We start from the raw sequence: 15,772 nt of genomic DNA on the forward strand, positions 1-15,772 counted from the left end.
TGGCAGGCCGCTCAAATCTCTAGAACTCGTAAGCCCCTTCGCTTCGTAATCTGTCGCAATCCAGAACTCTTTGCTTCTTCCAATGTCAACTTTCAACATTTATAGCCCATCACTCATGCAGCCAGACCCTGGGATACCTTCAATTACTCGTCCAAACAGCCTTTTTTTTTAATTCATTCGTTTAGAATCGCTGTTGCCATTCAGTTCCGGTTCCTTTCTCGGCCCGGGGCTCTCCTCACACATGTGACCTTGACCTCCTTTTCGACGGCCTGATACCACAGCATCTTCAAACGCATTTCCGCGCCGTGTTCCACCAGCTATTTTCGCCACTGCCGCCGAATGAACGACCATGGCGAGTTCAAATCTACGACACGACGGCGAGGAGGCCTTGGCTGGCTCCGCCAATGAAACCAACTCGGACCCGTGGCTGCACAGTGGACATAGCTTCGAGGCGGTGGAAATGACAGCGTCAGCGGACTCGTCAGCGGCACAGTCGCCATTACAGTCGAAGCAATCTACATTTTGGGCTGGTATGGGCTTAGGGGGCGTGGCGAGGCGGACATTAGGTGTATGCTTGCTATTGCTGACGGTTTTCCTCTGGACGCTGACAAATTTTCTGGCCAGCGTGAGTTGATATATTATCCTTGCATTGTTGTTGTTTTAAGCAAGGCTAACCAACGGTAGTTCATATTTTCCGACCATACATATGACAAGCCATTCTTCCTCGTCTACATCAATACCTCCATCTTTGCAATTTCACTAATACCAATGTTCGCGAAATACTTGGTCAGGAAAGGCGTACGAGGCATGCGTCACGACTTGGTTCAAATGTGGAACGAATACGGACAACAGAGCTCATACACGGCAATTGCACCAGAGGATGACAGCCTCGACAATGAGACATTGATGGCGGGCAACGAAACGGCTGTAGGGGCCATCGCCAGGCCCGACGAAACGCTCAGCTTGCGCGAAACAGCGATTCTCAGTTTGGAATTTTGCATGCTTTGGTTCTTTGCCAACTATTTTGCGTCGGCCTGTTTGGAGTACACTAGCGTGGCGAGCGTTACGATTCTTGAGTCAACCAGCAGCGTGTGGACATTGGTCTTTTGCGCACTATTTCGCGTCGACCCATTCTCCGTGCGGAAACTCGTCGGCGTCTTCGCCTCGCTCGTCGGGGTGGTTTTGATTTCGACGGTTGATTTGTCCGGCAAAAGCGATGAGGACAGAGGATCGTTCCCGCACAAGACGCCTGGGCAGGTGGCCATCGGTGATTCCATGGCGCTTCTCAGTGCCGTGATCTATGGCATGTATATCACGGTGATGAAGAGGCGGGTGGGTAACGAGGATAGAGTTGACATGCGGCTGTTCTTCGGCCTCGTGGGCCTGTGCAATTTGGCCTTGTTGTGGCCGTTGTTTTTCATCCTGCACTGGACGGGTATTGAGCCTGTGAGTCGGTCGGTTTACCCCATTCGAACTGCTCCTCGACTGACGCTGGCTTTAGTTCCAAATGCCCCCGTCTGGCAAGATATGGATCATTATCATTGTAAGTCGACCCTGGTGGCCCAGGAGTCCAGGACGTAACTAGCGCTCACAATCGTCAGGCCAACTCGCTGGCATCATTCGTCAGTGACATTTCTTGGGCGTTTGCCATGCTGTTGACCACCCCGCTGGTCGTGACGGTGGGACTCTCTCTCACCATTCCCCTGTCCTTGATTGGGGAGATGATACAATACGGGCAGTATTCGAGTTTTGTGTATTGGATCGGCGCAGCGGTGGTACTACTGTCATTTGTCTTTATTAGTAGCGAGAGCACGGGAGGCGGTGTTGAAATGGAGAATGGTGAGGCGCGACGGAGGACACAGAGTGTAGACATGCATTAAGGGCTTCCCCAGATAGCGCTTGCATACAGGAGTAAATGACGGCGATTTCAACGACGCCGGCCCCAGGTGTCCCAGGCTGCAGTCTGCCATGATGACAGCTTTGGAAGCCGTCGCTGCAACCTGCACAGACAATCGCACAAGCGGCCGAGCACGTGGTGGTGTGGTGGAAGTTCAACCGCCAGTCACCCACCCATCCATTCGGGTTCCTCGCCGACAACGCCCACCGCCACAATCACAAAGTCATGTATGCGTAGCACTGCTGGCCGAGCGGATTGGACAAGCAAGGGACAGTCATATTCTGATGCCATGCCCTATTTCGACCGCACCAAGCCGTTGGATCGCGTCGCATTGCGTATTCAGACCGGAGTAACCAGCAACCACCGGATTCCAGACAAACAATTGCCTAGCGAAAATGCGAGTGGAGGAGCAGCACCTCTGGCATCACCGATGGCACGCGCATTCCTCGATCCGCGGAGCCTCAGGTCCGCAAAAGTGGGCAGCATCAACTCAACGAAGAGGAAGATGAGGATGGCATGATGATGGCATTTGCAGACATATCGCACATGGCATTCTCTGATTTCCGTCTCGACCCTTCGTGTTTGCACTGCTCCTCCGCCGCCGCCCCTCCTCCCTGCGACTGCGACTGCGTCTTCACGCTGCCCACCACGCCGTCACCGACCCATCGTCACGGCTCATGGACGGTCTGGGCACGCGCCAGTTGCTGCAAAGTAGCAGCGTGAGAGACCAGCTCACAATAGGATCAACACTGCGCGCCCGCCCTACGCTGAGGAAACAAGTGGACAACGCTCACCTCGCTGCCCTGCGTCGTCCACAGCCTTGTTCCAGCACGTGAGCCTTGTCTCTTGGTACTCCCATAAACAAGGACTCGGTTTGTGGACCGGAACGAGAGTCTCCCGGCCCAGATACTCTGTTCGCTGGGCGATTGAGGTCCTTTCCAGAAGTCAACATACTGCTTGTGTTGGAACAAAGTGCACGAGGCTGGGTTCGACTTGGTAGTTCCTTCCCTTTTCGACGCTCCATACACCGCTCAGGCCATCATCCGACATCCATTGACAAGGCAATTTTCGTCATCTCGCCCGTGCCTTGACGCTCTTCTGCCGCCAAACGAACCTAAGTCGAACAATTTCAAGTTGCAAGCAGCCTTTCCTTTTTCAACGCTTATCTTTTCTTGTTATAGAAACATATTTCAACCTCGACCCAAACAAGACAGAAAAAAAGAAGAAAAAGAAAAAAAAAGACAAAGGAGAGGGAGAGAGAGAAAGAGAGAGAGAGAGACAGAAAGAGAGAGAGAGAGACAGAAAGAGAGAGAGAGAGACAGAGAGAGAGACAGAGAGAGAGACAGAGAGAGAGACAGAGAGAGAGAAAGAGACCATGGTATCTACTAACCCCTTAGATTCATTTCGCCGGGATCGACCGCTGGCCGAGTCGATAGCTATCGCCACGCGAAGTCTTCACGCCAGACTTAACAAGCTGATCATTGAAAGGCTTCCATTAGTTTTGCCCCCACAGGCTGCTGACTCGTTAACATATGCTTCTGGCCTGCTGCACATCGCGCCTATTTATGCAACATTCGAGTCACTGTGGAGTGACATTGTCCACGGCTCTTTCGAGAATAGCCGGGATGAGCGAGAAGGATCAAAGCCGAACAAAACGATAGTTTCAAATGGAACGCGAGAAATGTTGGGCGTGTTGTACATTCCCGGCTTGTTGCGTGCGGAGCGGCTCGTTGCGGATATTCAGTCCATGACAGGGTGGAAGGAGGCCGCGACGAGGGAGCAGCTGGAAATGATAGGCAAAACGGGTCATCTTGCCGAAGTTGTAAAACACATCAAACGCGCCATCAAGAACAAGCCTCATGTTCTGCTCGCCTATTCCTACATCCTGTACATGGCCCTCTTTGCCGGAGGGCGATTTATACGGGCCACACTTGAGTCAGCGGGCCAGGAGTTTTGGGATACGACAGCAGCTTCTTGTGCAATGCTGACTTCACAATCAAGATCAAGTAATGAAGACCTTGTGGACGGGATGTGCAACGGCCAGACCGGAACGCCGCCCCGCGGCTCCCATGGCCGCCAGCCGCTTCGCTTCTTCCACTTTGACACCGCTGAGGACGGTGAAGATTTGAAGCGAGACTATAAGCGGAAGCTAGCAGATTGCGACGCGTCGCTCAGCTACCAGGAAAAGCACGACATTGTACAGGAGGCGATTTGCATATTCGAAAACATGGTCCTCCTAGTTGCTCAGCTGGACACTGTCGTAGCCACAGGCCCGATCAGACTACCCGCTGACAGCCCGACATCTGTCGAATCCGCCACCGCTACCGTCAAACAATCGTTGATACACCCACGCTTCCGGGACAGCGTTGTTGTTGCGAAAGAGCGAAGTGCCAGAGGCGCAAGGGGGTCATTGAACAAAGAGTCCGGCATGCCAAGCGGCCGCAGCGACAGCGAAGAAGACCCCAAACCAGGGGAGAACAAGACACCTGCCGCCCACATGCGTGACGACGCACTGCCCTCCGAACCAGACAATCATCCAACCATGCCGGCAACCACAGATGTAGAGCTCTGCTCAACGGTATCAAAATCCGTGCGGTTCGAAAAAACACTCCCTCATCCCTCCCGAAGTGACCTCGGCGGCGTGGCAGACTCGGCGGAAGACCTGACAGTAGGCCTGACGGAAAGCCTCAAGATGGATTCAAAGCGCCTTCGCCGGGAACACGTCACAAATTGCGTATTGGGGGTCGCAATCGGGACGATTTTCGTTGGCGCACTCCTCTCCGGTCGCCGGGCCGCATCGTTGGAGACAATATGACGCTTCTCGAACGCCCGTCATTATAGCCGGGGCCCAATCCGTGGGCCAGGTGGCTGCGCGGGATCAGTAGTATATCGCCATCAGGCGTGATGGTGGCACAAGCCGCATTCTTTTATTGCTTCCCTCGCCTCTATTGTTAGGGCTCCCCATGTACATAAGCAGGCACGAGTCCTCGATAACTGCATCCGTGGCGTTTTGCCTTTCTTTCAGCTTGAAGAATTTCGGCCTCGTTCCCGCGGGTGGTTGCTAAGCGAGCGTCAGCCCGGAGGTCTGTTTTGGGGTACATGCGTACCATTGAACCTGGAGATGGCGGCTGTGGTCTCACAGTAGATGGGTTGGGGAGTCGGGGGTCAACTTCAAGGGTCTGGGTGTTTAGTCGCAGCAGTAGACGATATGCTTCGCGTGCGTGTACCCATTCATGGTGTGGTTTTCCCGAAAAAAACACGGAATATCATTTGTAATGTTGCTCAAAGTTATCAGTATTGCTATGCTCCTATATGCTATTCCAGCGCCGTTCGGAACCCAAAAGAAAAGGGGGCATTCAAAAATCGCCACAACGTTCGCAGTGTCGTCATGCCTCATCGTCGTCCCAAGCAGAGTCTACATCCGCCCATCCAGCCATGTGCCGCTCGCCCCCAAACTCACCTACCTGCCTGAGGTGCCTTGCTTGTGCCTCGCTCGTCTGCCACTGTCGGACAAAGTAGTCATCCGAGGCCGTCACCAGCTTGCCGTCGTGCGACCAATTCAGCGTCGTCACTTCGCGGGAGTGTCCGCGCACGAGGGGTGTGCCCGTGCGGAAAATAGGAACGGGCGATGGCGAGGACCCCATGGCCGCCGATGTGGGCGTGTTTGCGGACAAGGACTGCGAGGGTGTAAGCGCGCCGGCACTGGTGCTTCTCTCGAGCTCATGCGCGTGTTTCGCGTAACTAGCGCGCAGGTAGCGCTCGTCGGTGGGGAAGAGGACTGCGCAGCCGTCGGTGCTGCCGACGGCGAGCAGTTCATGCTGGTGGTCGTTCGTGGGGGTGCGGTGACGCAGGGCGCACTTGACGTAGAAGGACGAGGCACGGAACAGCTCGTGCTTGAAGCCGTACAGAGGCCCGAGCCCTTCTGCCCCTGACGGTTTGCGTTTGGGCGCGAAATGGTCGAGCTCGGGGGCGTGGCCGAGCATGAGGTGGGACGTCGAGTAGGCATATACCGTGCTATCTTTGCAGACGGCGTAGAGTCGGGAGGCGTCGGTGCTGAGGGCCAGGGACGTGATGCCGTAGGACCGCCATGCGTGGGATGCGGGCTGCGGCGCGACGGCGAGGGGTGTTTCCTCGGCCTGGCGGCGCGGCTTGATGCATCGAATGTCCCAGAGTTTGATGGAGGCGTTGGCCTCGGAAGCAGAAAGGAGGAGGTGTTCCCTGCCCGAAGGGAGCCACTGTATGGCGGTCACGGAAGCTGCAGATGTGATGCCCTGCACTCTGCGCTCGTGCGCATTGTCAATGGTGTTGATGGTCCTGGCCGCGATTGGGTCGATGGAAGTGTCGCGGGTGCCGTCGTTGGGGTTTGCTGTTGAGAAGCAGTGGCTTGGTACTTGCGAACAGCGCAAATCCCAAATCTGGACACGGCCGGCTCGATCTGACGTCGCAAGGGCGGTGCCGTTGGCCACACCTGGCTGGAAGGCAATTTGCCGTAGGGAGTCCCAGTGTCCGCCGCTGAGTTCGACTGCAACGGATTGTGTTACCACATCAACGATCCTGCCGGTCCGGTCTCCACAGGCTGTCGCCAGTCGTAAATCATCCGTGGACAGGTCCAAGTCCATGATTGCGTTGTCGTGGACTTTGATGTAGGCATCGACCTTGGACTCGACGGGCCCATCTGCGGTTGTGGTGTTGAACAGCCGCAGAAAGCCTTGCTCATCGCCAATGACGGTCACGGGGGCATTGTGGCAGCTTGCGAGGCTAAAGGGAATCGTGTTCCCTTGGCCGGTGAGTGATGTGCAGTGATGCGTGTCGTGACATTTGCTGTAAAAGGATGCAGTGAGTGTCCTGGGATCACTGGCCGGAAAGCTGAGATACTGCTTGCCAGGGTGAGAAGCAAATCCGTGGTCTCGGTCTAGCAGCTGAGCTTCAAACCCCCGGTTTTGAAGTTTGCGGATCGGCCTTGGTCGATAGCCCTCGTTGACCTGCGACATGTGAGATGACATGGCACGGATACCCCGCGGTTTCAGACATACCAAGTTAGTCCCCAGTTCAGACGACTGAAGGCCGGGAGCAGCCGTGAACGGCTTCTTTCCTATGCCGGTGATACTTCCACTGCGACTAGCTTTGAAGAAGTGACTCTGCATGGCGGTTAGTATGTTCCCAATCGGATCCAGCTACGGCACAAGAAACCCACCAACGTGGCTCGCCGTTTGTCGTCCAAGCCTTCTCCTGAATCTGGCCGAGCTTCTACCATTTGTACTTCGCCATCCCGTGACATGTGAAAGCTTCTTCCGGGTAGCGGTAGTCGAAGCGGCGGAGGAACCAGACCCTCGGCAGCCAAAGCCCGGCGTCGCTTTTGAACAACTCGACAATGCTCAACTCGCTTTCTCTTCTCCCCAGCGTTATCCTGTGCCTGTGCCAGGGCTTCAGTCGGTGATGAAGGGCAGATTGGATCCGACTCCAATGCGTCGCTGACTAGTGACTGAGGTGAAATGGGTCGACGGTTGGTTGCGGATGCATTGAGACTTGCCAGAGCGGCTCGGTTTTCGGCCGGCAAGTTTGATCGAGGCGTGAAGAAGCGGCCAAACCTTCTAGGCGTGACGGACGGATTGCGCTTTTCCTTGCGCCGGCCGGTTCTGGTTGGTGACAGAAACGGACTTGCCGGAGAGGAGCTCATGGTCGGGGGACTCGAGGGCAGCATGTCGGTGGCAAAAGGGCCATGATGGTGCATTCTGCTCGTGGGTCAGCTTGGTCAAGGCGCGACGTTGGTTTGATATCGACGCGGGCTCATCAGATAAAGGTGAAGCAATTATATATTACCACAACAGTGTCACAATAAAAATAAGCATGGTTTTGCAGATGGGAAAGATACGAAAGCAATAGAAGAGAGAGATCATGTAATGAGGTCGGTTCGGTTTGGTTCAGAATTTAAGAATCCCTGGTCTGGTTGAGGCTGGGGGTGGAGTTGTCAAGCGAGACGCGGTTGGGCGACGCGGACGTGTAAATGAATCTCGCGTCAACCGGCAGTTGGCCGGGGGGTGGATAATCACGAACGGCACTCGGGGTGTTTACAGGCGGGTCTAGCGCCGAAGCCACCCCAAGGGCCCTGCAGAGCAGCGCTGCGAACAGTTGAGGTCGACCACTACCTCGGGCACTAGCCTACTTAAGTATTGATAGGTGCTTGAGTACGGAGTACTCCGTGGGCAGTCGATGACCTTTTGGCGGATGCTCTCATCATTGCTGGCACCCCGGTTGAAAAGAAAGAAAGAAAGAAAGAAAACGAAAGTGCCCAATTGTCGATTGTGCCCAGGTTTTTTTTTAAAAAAATTTTTTTTTTTTTTCAAAAAAATCCCTTGAAAACCAGGCTCCATATCTGGCGGCGTGAACATCAAGCCTGCTTCTTTCCAATTCGCTCCCGCGATCGGAAGCAGGACACGTGCCATTTTTCGCGCCAGATTGTATCCGCCTCAGTTTCCCCAAGTCGCTTCCTGCTTTGACATGAGTAAGCCTTTGGGCAGATTGCTTGTCCAGACAATCCTCCTACGTTCCTTGCAAACTCCGTGCTTGTCTGCCCTGGTCCGACAAAGTGAATCAGAGGTATGGTGCCATTTTCGAGCGTGATTCACAATCGGTCATCAGTCAGCCAAGCCGTTAACCTTCCTACCACCAGATAGCCTTTTTCTTGTTCCAGCTCCATCTGACTCCCCTCCTCAATCTCCTATGCACTGCTGCCGTTTTTGCCTCGCCTTGTCCATTGAGCCTCGTTTTGGAATCGTCCATAGCAACTCTGGCACATCATGTGCCGTTTCTTGGTAAGCTGAAGACGGCACTCCCTCCGACGTCGGACGTGGAGACTGATGACGAGCCACCTCGCGATCCAAACAGGTGTACAAAGGCAGCGACGAGATTCTCCTCTCGAAGCTGATTCTTGACCCGACACACTCTATATTGAAGCAATCGTTTGACTCCCGCCTACGCTTAGTACGTTCCGCTCTCCCCGGCCGCACGCCCTTGCTCCCAGCGCTGACCGAAGCCAGGACACCCGAAGGGGTCAAAACAATGCAGATGGCTTCGGCATAGGCTTCTACACGGATCCAAAGCTCGGCGCCGCGCCTTGCCTCTTCACATCAACTATTCCAGCGTGGAGCTGCACGAATCTGCAACGAATAGCTTCCAAGACGGCATCACGTCTCATCTTTGGCCATGTTCGCGCCACGACCGAAGGTTCCCTGAGTGAGGATAATTGCCACCCCTTTACACACGCCAGTCTAATGTGGATGCATAACGGTGGCCTCGGCGGCTGGAAACACATCAAAAGAAGACTCGGCGACAGACTGGCGGATAAATGGTACCTTGAAGTCAAGGGCGGTACGGACAGCGAGTGGGCGTTTGCCCTATTTCTTGATACCCTAGAACAACTCGGCCACGACCCTAGCTCGTCGCCCGAAAATGGCTTTGGGCCGACCGTTCTGCGTAAAGCCGTGGAGCAGACCATTGCGCAGATTAACGAGTTGACAGATTCCATTCCCCAGCACGTCTTACAAAATGAAGACGTTGACGCCAGAAGTTTGCTCAACTTTGCCGTCACAGATGGCCACAGTGTCATCTGTACACGGTATATTAGCAGTTCCAAGGACGAAGCCGCAAGCCTGTACTATTCCTCGGGGACGCAATGGGTCACGAGGACGTCTGACCCGAATGACAGGCAGTATCAGATGGAGCGGAAGGATAAAGGGGCTGATATTGTGCTCGTTGCTAGTGAGCCATTGACATTTGAACGAGGTAATACATCATGATGCATGCAACCGTTTACCGCGTCACACAGCTAACACGACCAGAAAACTGGGTTAATGTTCCAACAAACTCTATCCTCACCATCCACCGTCAAACAGTCATGATGCACCCTATCCTCGACAAATACTACGAGCGTGACCCCTACCACGTCCGCTCCAGTGCCTTTGTCCAAACGAAGGGGTTGGTTTCCAACGAAAAAGCTCCCAGTGGCACGTCCATCAGCCCTGGCGGCGGCGCAACGACACCTAGCTTTGACGGCTATAGGAAGTTGGCTGCACAGACGCTCTGCTCCCGGAGCATAAGCCCGGACTTGGCCAGACGGGCCATGACGTCCCTTCCCGCAAATGAATCACGATAAGACACCACGCCTGCAGGAAGTGGGAAATCATTCGGCATTGTATCCTCCCCTCCCAATACATTTGCTCCATGACGAACAAGGAGGGGAAGGCACTGCAGGCCCTCGAATCGTTCATCGGAAGCAGCCCGTGGAATCTTTGACTTTGTACTTCTCGGAAGCGATGCCTGGTGTAGAAAAAAATACTTGACGCGCTCTATTTGGCAGCTTTCCCCGTCACTACGCGTCTCAGTCCATGTAGGCTTTTCGACTGCCGCAAGAGTCTCATTCAGTTGTCGAACCAGCAGCCAGTCTCGGGCCTTTGCACTCTCTAGGCCAGGAAAAAGGCGCGCTATGAAGTAATACATTTACGCTTATCCGAAACAACTTGACGATTTTGCGGCCACCTGGACAGTTGGATTGTTCGTCGTGTCAGATGATTAGGCCTCATTGGGACAAACCTCGAAGTATAATTTGACCGACAAAAATGGCCCAACAAAGCATTGGTCCAACAATACGCCACGCCTCCATTCATCAATGCAGTCTTGCGCAATGGACTTGACCGCTGTAAAGCCGAAACGCGCTGTTGAGTCTTGTCCCAGAGGCCCAACGGTAGGCGGCATCAATGAGGAATAGTCATGAAACTTTAAAGCGCCATGAGGCAGTCGCCGGCCCTGTTCCGCCAGCCTAAGGAAACAGCAAGTTTGACCCTGATAGGGCTAAATTCTCTTCCTTTTCTGTTGGTGCGGCAGGCTTGGTAGCTGGGTCTCTTGTAAATATTGTCGCCTCTGTTTTGCCCTTCTGGTACGTGTGAGGGACAGCGAATAATCATTCATCTTCACCACATACAACTATTTCGCGAAAAACAGACACATCAGTATTCTTGGCCGCCTTGAATCACCAGTTGACATCTCTGTGCGGCCACAGCCACGGAAAACGACTCTCCCTATGCGCGTCTTGGCTACTAAATTGGTAAAAACACCAGCATCCCCTGTTTCAGGCACTCTCCCCCAACCAACCCAGCGCAGACTCTGCCGTCGTATTTGATATCACGTCCGGTACCGCGGGATCAAAACTCCTCACCCACCTGGATACAAATAGCCCCTGTCCACCTGCCAATAGGCAGACACGGGAAAATGCCGTGCTGTGTTGCCACACTGCACTATCTTGGGTGCCAACATCGCATGCTCTACAAGCTTCATTGCACGACCTTTCAATGCGATGAGCATTCCATGTGCCCTCGAGAGCGTCAGAGCGTCCTTCTAGCAGCTAGATACAGATGGTCTTGCGAAGACTGCACCCGCCGTCAACACAGGATCGAAGACAATGAGCGTGCCAACAAATGGACCGAAAAGGTTGTGATGCTGGCCGGAGACGTAAACTTGAGCAAGGACGATTGGAGGAATTCTTACCGACTTCTTGAACTAAGAAGTGACTTCACGGAAGCCAAGTTGCGCAAGAAGCGTACGAAACAATTGTCTGAAATTCAACGGGCTGAGAAATGGGTCCACGAGTACGCATGGACGATCCTCGAGTTGCTCCACGGAGATGACGACTTTGAAGACATTTCCTCGGAGGACGGCGACATATCCATGTCAGGAGTGGAGGATAAGCAGCTTCAAGCCTCTCACGCAGTTGATGTCCCAATGCTAGAAGCTGGGCCCGAACAGGACGAAGAGGGACAAGAACAGCAAGATGTTGAAATGGGAGGGCAGCAGGGAATATCTTCAGAGCCAAGCTACAACTCTGATGCCGAAGCTCAGCTGGAAAGACTTGAGGAAATGTTCCTGGCCAAAGACAACGACCTGATTCTTGTTCGAGATGCTTCTGGGACGGCCTGTCGCCAGCAGGTGACTCAGAAAGGAGCGGCTCGGCCTTTCGGCTCGGCCGCTGCGTCCAAGTCTGCCGCAATGCCAGCTGCTGAAACAGAATCCAACATCCGGGAACCCAAAACCCCGCCAGTTCTCTCGTTTCTGGGTGGAATCCCAGCCTGGGGCGCTGGCCTGAGGTAGATTGTATTCGCCATGGCCTCAGCATTCGTCATGACGTTGCAACCTGCCTAACCCTCCTCTTTTCTTTCACTCTCTCTTATTTTTCTCTTGTTGTCCTTTAGCCTTCTTTCTTTCTTTTGTTCTTCTTCTTCTTCGTCTTCGTCTTTATCTTCTTCTTCTTCTTCTTCTTCTTCTTCTTCTCCTCCTCCTCCTCCTTCTTCTTCTTCTTCGTCTTCTTCTTCTTCTTCGTCTTCTCCTCCTTCGTCTTCTCCTCCTTCGTCTTCTCCTCCTTCGTCTTCGTCTTCGTCTTTTGTATGCGTGTGCGTCTGGCTGTTCTCAGTTCATATTTGACGTACTGTTTTTGCCGACCTTGACCGGGTTTGGAGTTGGGCACCAAAGAGTAGATTTTGTCGCGGCAACGCACATGATCGAGGAGAAACTTGCGACCCCGTGCTTTCTTGGGTGAACCGGTTTAGCTACCATGTAGTGACAGCGTTGTTCAATGAAACCATTATTTCTGTCGATGGCGTATAAACGGTGCCCGAGGCCTGACTATTTGCCCACCTCGGTGCTTGTATAACGAATTACTTCTACAATGTAGTTTCCAATGGCGAATCTGAATCAGGTGTCCCCGTTGTTTCATGTCAACTATTCCAAGTGGCTCAACATGGCTTGTCAGGTGGTGACGAGGGAACTTCTTGAGCATGGCGAAGACGTAACTAGTACTAGGGAGTACGGCCGAGTCGGATATCCACCAGGATCAGTCTCGGAGGACCTTGGACGACAGGTGACTCGCCCCCCGCCCATGTCCATGGATCATACAACGGGTGCGTGGATGTTGCAAGGAACTAACTACTCGTTTGCCGCGTCGTGACGTTACAATTGTGCACTCGCGCCGGCGGGAGTCCGTCGGCCCTAGATGCAACCCCCGTCACTGGTACTGGCGCGACAGAGTGTCGAGGCCGCGAGGGGTCTGAGGATTTTCCGCCATTTCTGCAGGCCCCTCCTGTCCACTGCAAAGCGTCTCGTGCCTGGAGTCACGGAGAGAGCCTCGGCGTCTCTGTGCCAAGCTGCAAAGAGTGACGGGATCGAGGCCGGGCCGGGTGCCCCGACTACCAGATCCAGTGGTCAAGGATAGGGAAAATGGCACACGGACCCCGTAAAATCGTGGGGGACATGGATAGCGCCGGGTTGATTCGTGCTTGGCAGAATGTCCCGAGTAATAGCAAGACCCAAAGTTACGTGCACCTTGACCGTACCCTTGCCCGACTGTCGTGCGCCAAGACCAGACCATTCATCATGCACTTTGATCACATCGCCATGCCAAGACGCTGGCTGGCGCAGTGAGGTCAGTTTTGCATACCTCCCCAGGTAGGCACGCGTCAACCGTGACGGTTCGTCCCGGAGTGTTGCTCTTTGATATTGCTTGCACATCCGATCCGCCATCTTTCATTATTAGACGCGAGACGCGCTCCGTGGCGCCTGTCGGCGGGAGCACGGAAGTACCTTCGCGATCGGGGAGCAAACCTAGGACTCGTGCGAGGCATCTTGATGGAACGCGAAGTCGATATGGCAAAGCACAGAATCAAGCAGTAGTAGCCGGTTCAGACGAGGCAGCGGTTTGCAACGTCCTGATAAGCATACGGCGGCCGGTTCTGCACGCGTGCAACTCCTGGACTGCCGGAGGCGGAGACGGGCCCTGTGCGCAACCAAAGTTCCTTGCAGCTGTCTTCTCGGTTCCAAATGAGCCAAGGTGCTTCGGCCTCGGTCTCGATGCTGCTTGATTTAATAGGTCCGACTTTCCCAGCACCCAACAGCGTGGGTGGCCCGCTCGCAGTACGTGGTATCCTCCGCCCCGGGAGGTTGGAAAGCGGGCTTGCATGTGGGCGACAAGAGCCGACAGTTTCGCGTCCAAATGTTCCGAATAGCCCGTGGGGGCGTATTTGGATAATCCAAATGGTTGTAATGTAGTTAACCGCCTCTGCACTGGGTAGCATGAGCCATGGCAGAGACCGCTTACTTTAAGAAACACTACTCCGAAAACCGCTCGAGCTTATCTTTCCCGTCGGTTTCTTCGCTGCCCCTTGTTGGTTGCGGAGATGAGGGGATCACTCACATGGTCATTCGCTCCAGTATTGTTAGCCCGCGCACATCGCCCGGGACATAACGAGCAAGCTGCCGCAGGAATCTTGTTATCGGTGGACAACCGGGCCACCACATCAACTTCACTGGTATCTTCCGCTTGAAGGGCAGTGGTCGAGCTCCCGCTAGCATCACGACGAAGGCGCGGCAAAGCTCCGTCCATGTCGCTTGTAGAACGACACAGGGGGTCCGCATGGCGTAATCCTCTCCCCCGTACTCCGTATTTACAGACATGCTAGTCACTAGTTCAGAATGTCGCTCCGACCGTCGAGAGTTGGGGGCCTTTCCTTATGTTCGTTTCTTCTCGGCCAAGTCAGCAACGAGGCAAGGAAACTCGGCACAATGTGGCTTGCATCGACGACTACTCCGTATTAGCGTCAGGAACCCTTCGTGGTACGAGCGGAATTATTTCTGGAAAGATTGTACAGGAACCAACCCACCCCCCCCCTTTTCTGGCTAGTCTGCTCAGATGGTATGTGGTTGTGGTGTAGTTTGACGGTCCAAACTGCTTGTTTCTGCCTTGCCAGTGATGAGATGATTGTGGGCATGCCGGGCTGTGGTTTGCAGTCATGAATGCGTACGATACAGCCAATAGACGGAGATGCCTCAATTCGGTATTGCAGTCACGCTTGGTGTCCGTCAATTCGCCGGATTGCTGTCCGCCTCTGATGCTGGTGGGGCGGGGATCATTGGAGAAGCAGACGCCATGGACCCCGTACCACAGGTAGATTTTGCAGCTAATAGTACTCATGTACGCAGTTAGTTTGGTGGACATGGGGCGTGAGTCAACTGGCTGGCGATCGACCCTAGGCGTGTACGTACGCGTGCGTGTGTAAGTAGGGAAGATGCATGTGGCTACGGAGGCCGACGGTGCCAAGCACCAGGGATCCTTCGGTTGATGGTTATCAGTGCGTCCCTACTCCGTACTCCGTACTCCGTACCCTTGGCCAAGAGGTCGCACAAAATTCCCCCAACTGGCGGGATGGCCAGTTCGTAAGGCACCGAGGGACAGACCCCGTCCCGTGAACGTGCTAGAGATGGACGCCGGGCCGAGCGAAGCGGCCTGTGAAGTTGTCCAAATGCCAGGATGAATTGCTGGAAATTGGAAGCGCATAGTTACTCGGTACTGCTCGAGCCGAAGCGTCGACGAAGACGAGATCAAGGGCTGAATTTCGAGGGGCGCAAGAAGAAGTGCTCAAGTTTATTTCGTATTCGAGGTCCTTCCGACGACTCGAGGTTTGGAGGTTTAACTTTTCTCCGATGGTGTGTCCGGCTGTCTCTTTCCTCACCTGGTTGAACAAGAGCCACGGTAGCAGCTGCCCTCCCCTCCAACGCCCACCTCGGATAATACGACCACAGGACCACGGCCTAGCTCGAAATCGAAATCCATCGGGAAACACCACAAAAATAGCTCTCAACTGCTACTACGGCGCGCCGGTCGTCTTTTATCGCCCGACTCATCTTTGGATTCGGATGGTTCAACGCTTGGGATCGTGCTATTCGTGCCGCACCTCACACCCCTCAGCTGCCACACCCCACCATGCAATTTACGTGTGTTGACGTGGCAACGAAAGGCTGCAGCCGATAGGGCCGCGGCCATTTTGCAACACCACA

General features: G+C 54.3%; 5 protein-coding genes across 5 annotated transcripts; 3 read left to right on the forward strand and 2 right to left on the reverse strand.

Moving 5' to 3' along the window:
• Positions 1-349: 349 nt before the first annotated feature.
• Positions 350-4,712, forward strand: MAM_02238 (heme oxygenase-like, multi-helical; the record flags this gene model as incomplete). The annotated part of the gene is made up of 7 exons (XM_040821037.1): positions 350-625; positions 685-1,446; positions 1,502-1,543; positions 1,602-1,679; positions 1,947-2,246; positions 2,288-2,477; positions 3,295-4,712. The coding sequence occupies 7 exons, from the start codon at positions 350-352 to the stop codon at positions 4,710-4,712; spliced, it is 3,066 nt and encodes a 1,021-aa protein (XP_040681380.1).
• Positions 4,713-5,283: 571 nt separating this feature from the next.
• MAM_02239 (WD domain protein) lies at positions 5,284-7,598 on the reverse strand (the record flags this gene model as incomplete). The annotated part of the gene is made up of 3 exons (XM_040821038.1): positions 5,284-6,879; positions 6,931-7,035; positions 7,092-7,598. The coding sequence occupies 3 exons, from the start codon at positions 7,596-7,598 to the stop codon at positions 5,284-5,286; spliced, it is 2,208 nt and encodes a 735-aa protein (XP_040681381.1).
• A 1,096-nt stretch (positions 7,599-8,694) lies between these two features.
• MAM_02240 (glucosamine 6-phosphate synthetase) lies at positions 8,695-10,049 on the forward strand (the record flags this gene model as incomplete). Its single annotated transcript, XM_040821039.1, has 4 exons — positions 8,695-8,709; positions 8,783-8,878; positions 8,935-9,679; positions 9,736-10,049. The coding sequence occupies 4 exons, from the start codon at positions 8,695-8,697 to the stop codon at positions 10,047-10,049; spliced, it is 1,170 nt and encodes a 389-aa protein (XP_040681382.1).
• Positions 10,050-11,161: 1,112 nt separating this feature from the next.
• Positions 11,162-12,037, forward strand: MAM_02241 (uncharacterized protein; the record flags this gene model as incomplete). Its single annotated transcript, XM_040821040.1, has 1 exon — positions 11,162-12,037. The coding sequence occupies one exon, from the start codon at positions 11,162-11,164 to the stop codon at positions 12,035-12,037; it is 876 nt and encodes a 291-aa protein (XP_040681383.1).
• A 97-nt stretch (positions 12,038-12,134) lies between these two features.
• On the reverse strand, positions 12,135-12,442 carry MAM_02242 (uncharacterized protein; the record flags this gene model as incomplete). The annotated part of the gene is made up of 2 exons (XM_040821041.1): positions 12,135-12,323; positions 12,386-12,442. 2 exons carry the CDS (start codon positions 12,440-12,442, stop codon positions 12,135-12,137), a joined length of 246 nt encoding a protein of 81 aa, XP_040681384.1.
• Between the last annotated feature and the right edge of the window lie 3,330 nt (positions 12,443-15,772).

The sequence above is a fragment of the Metarhizium album genome (assembly GCF_000804445.1).
Source record: "Metarhizium album ARSEF 1941 chromosome Unknown scaffold_3, whole genome shotgun sequence".
Lineage (NCBI taxonomy): Eukaryota > Fungi > Ascomycota > Sordariomycetes > Hypocreales > Clavicipitaceae > Metarhizium > Metarhizium album.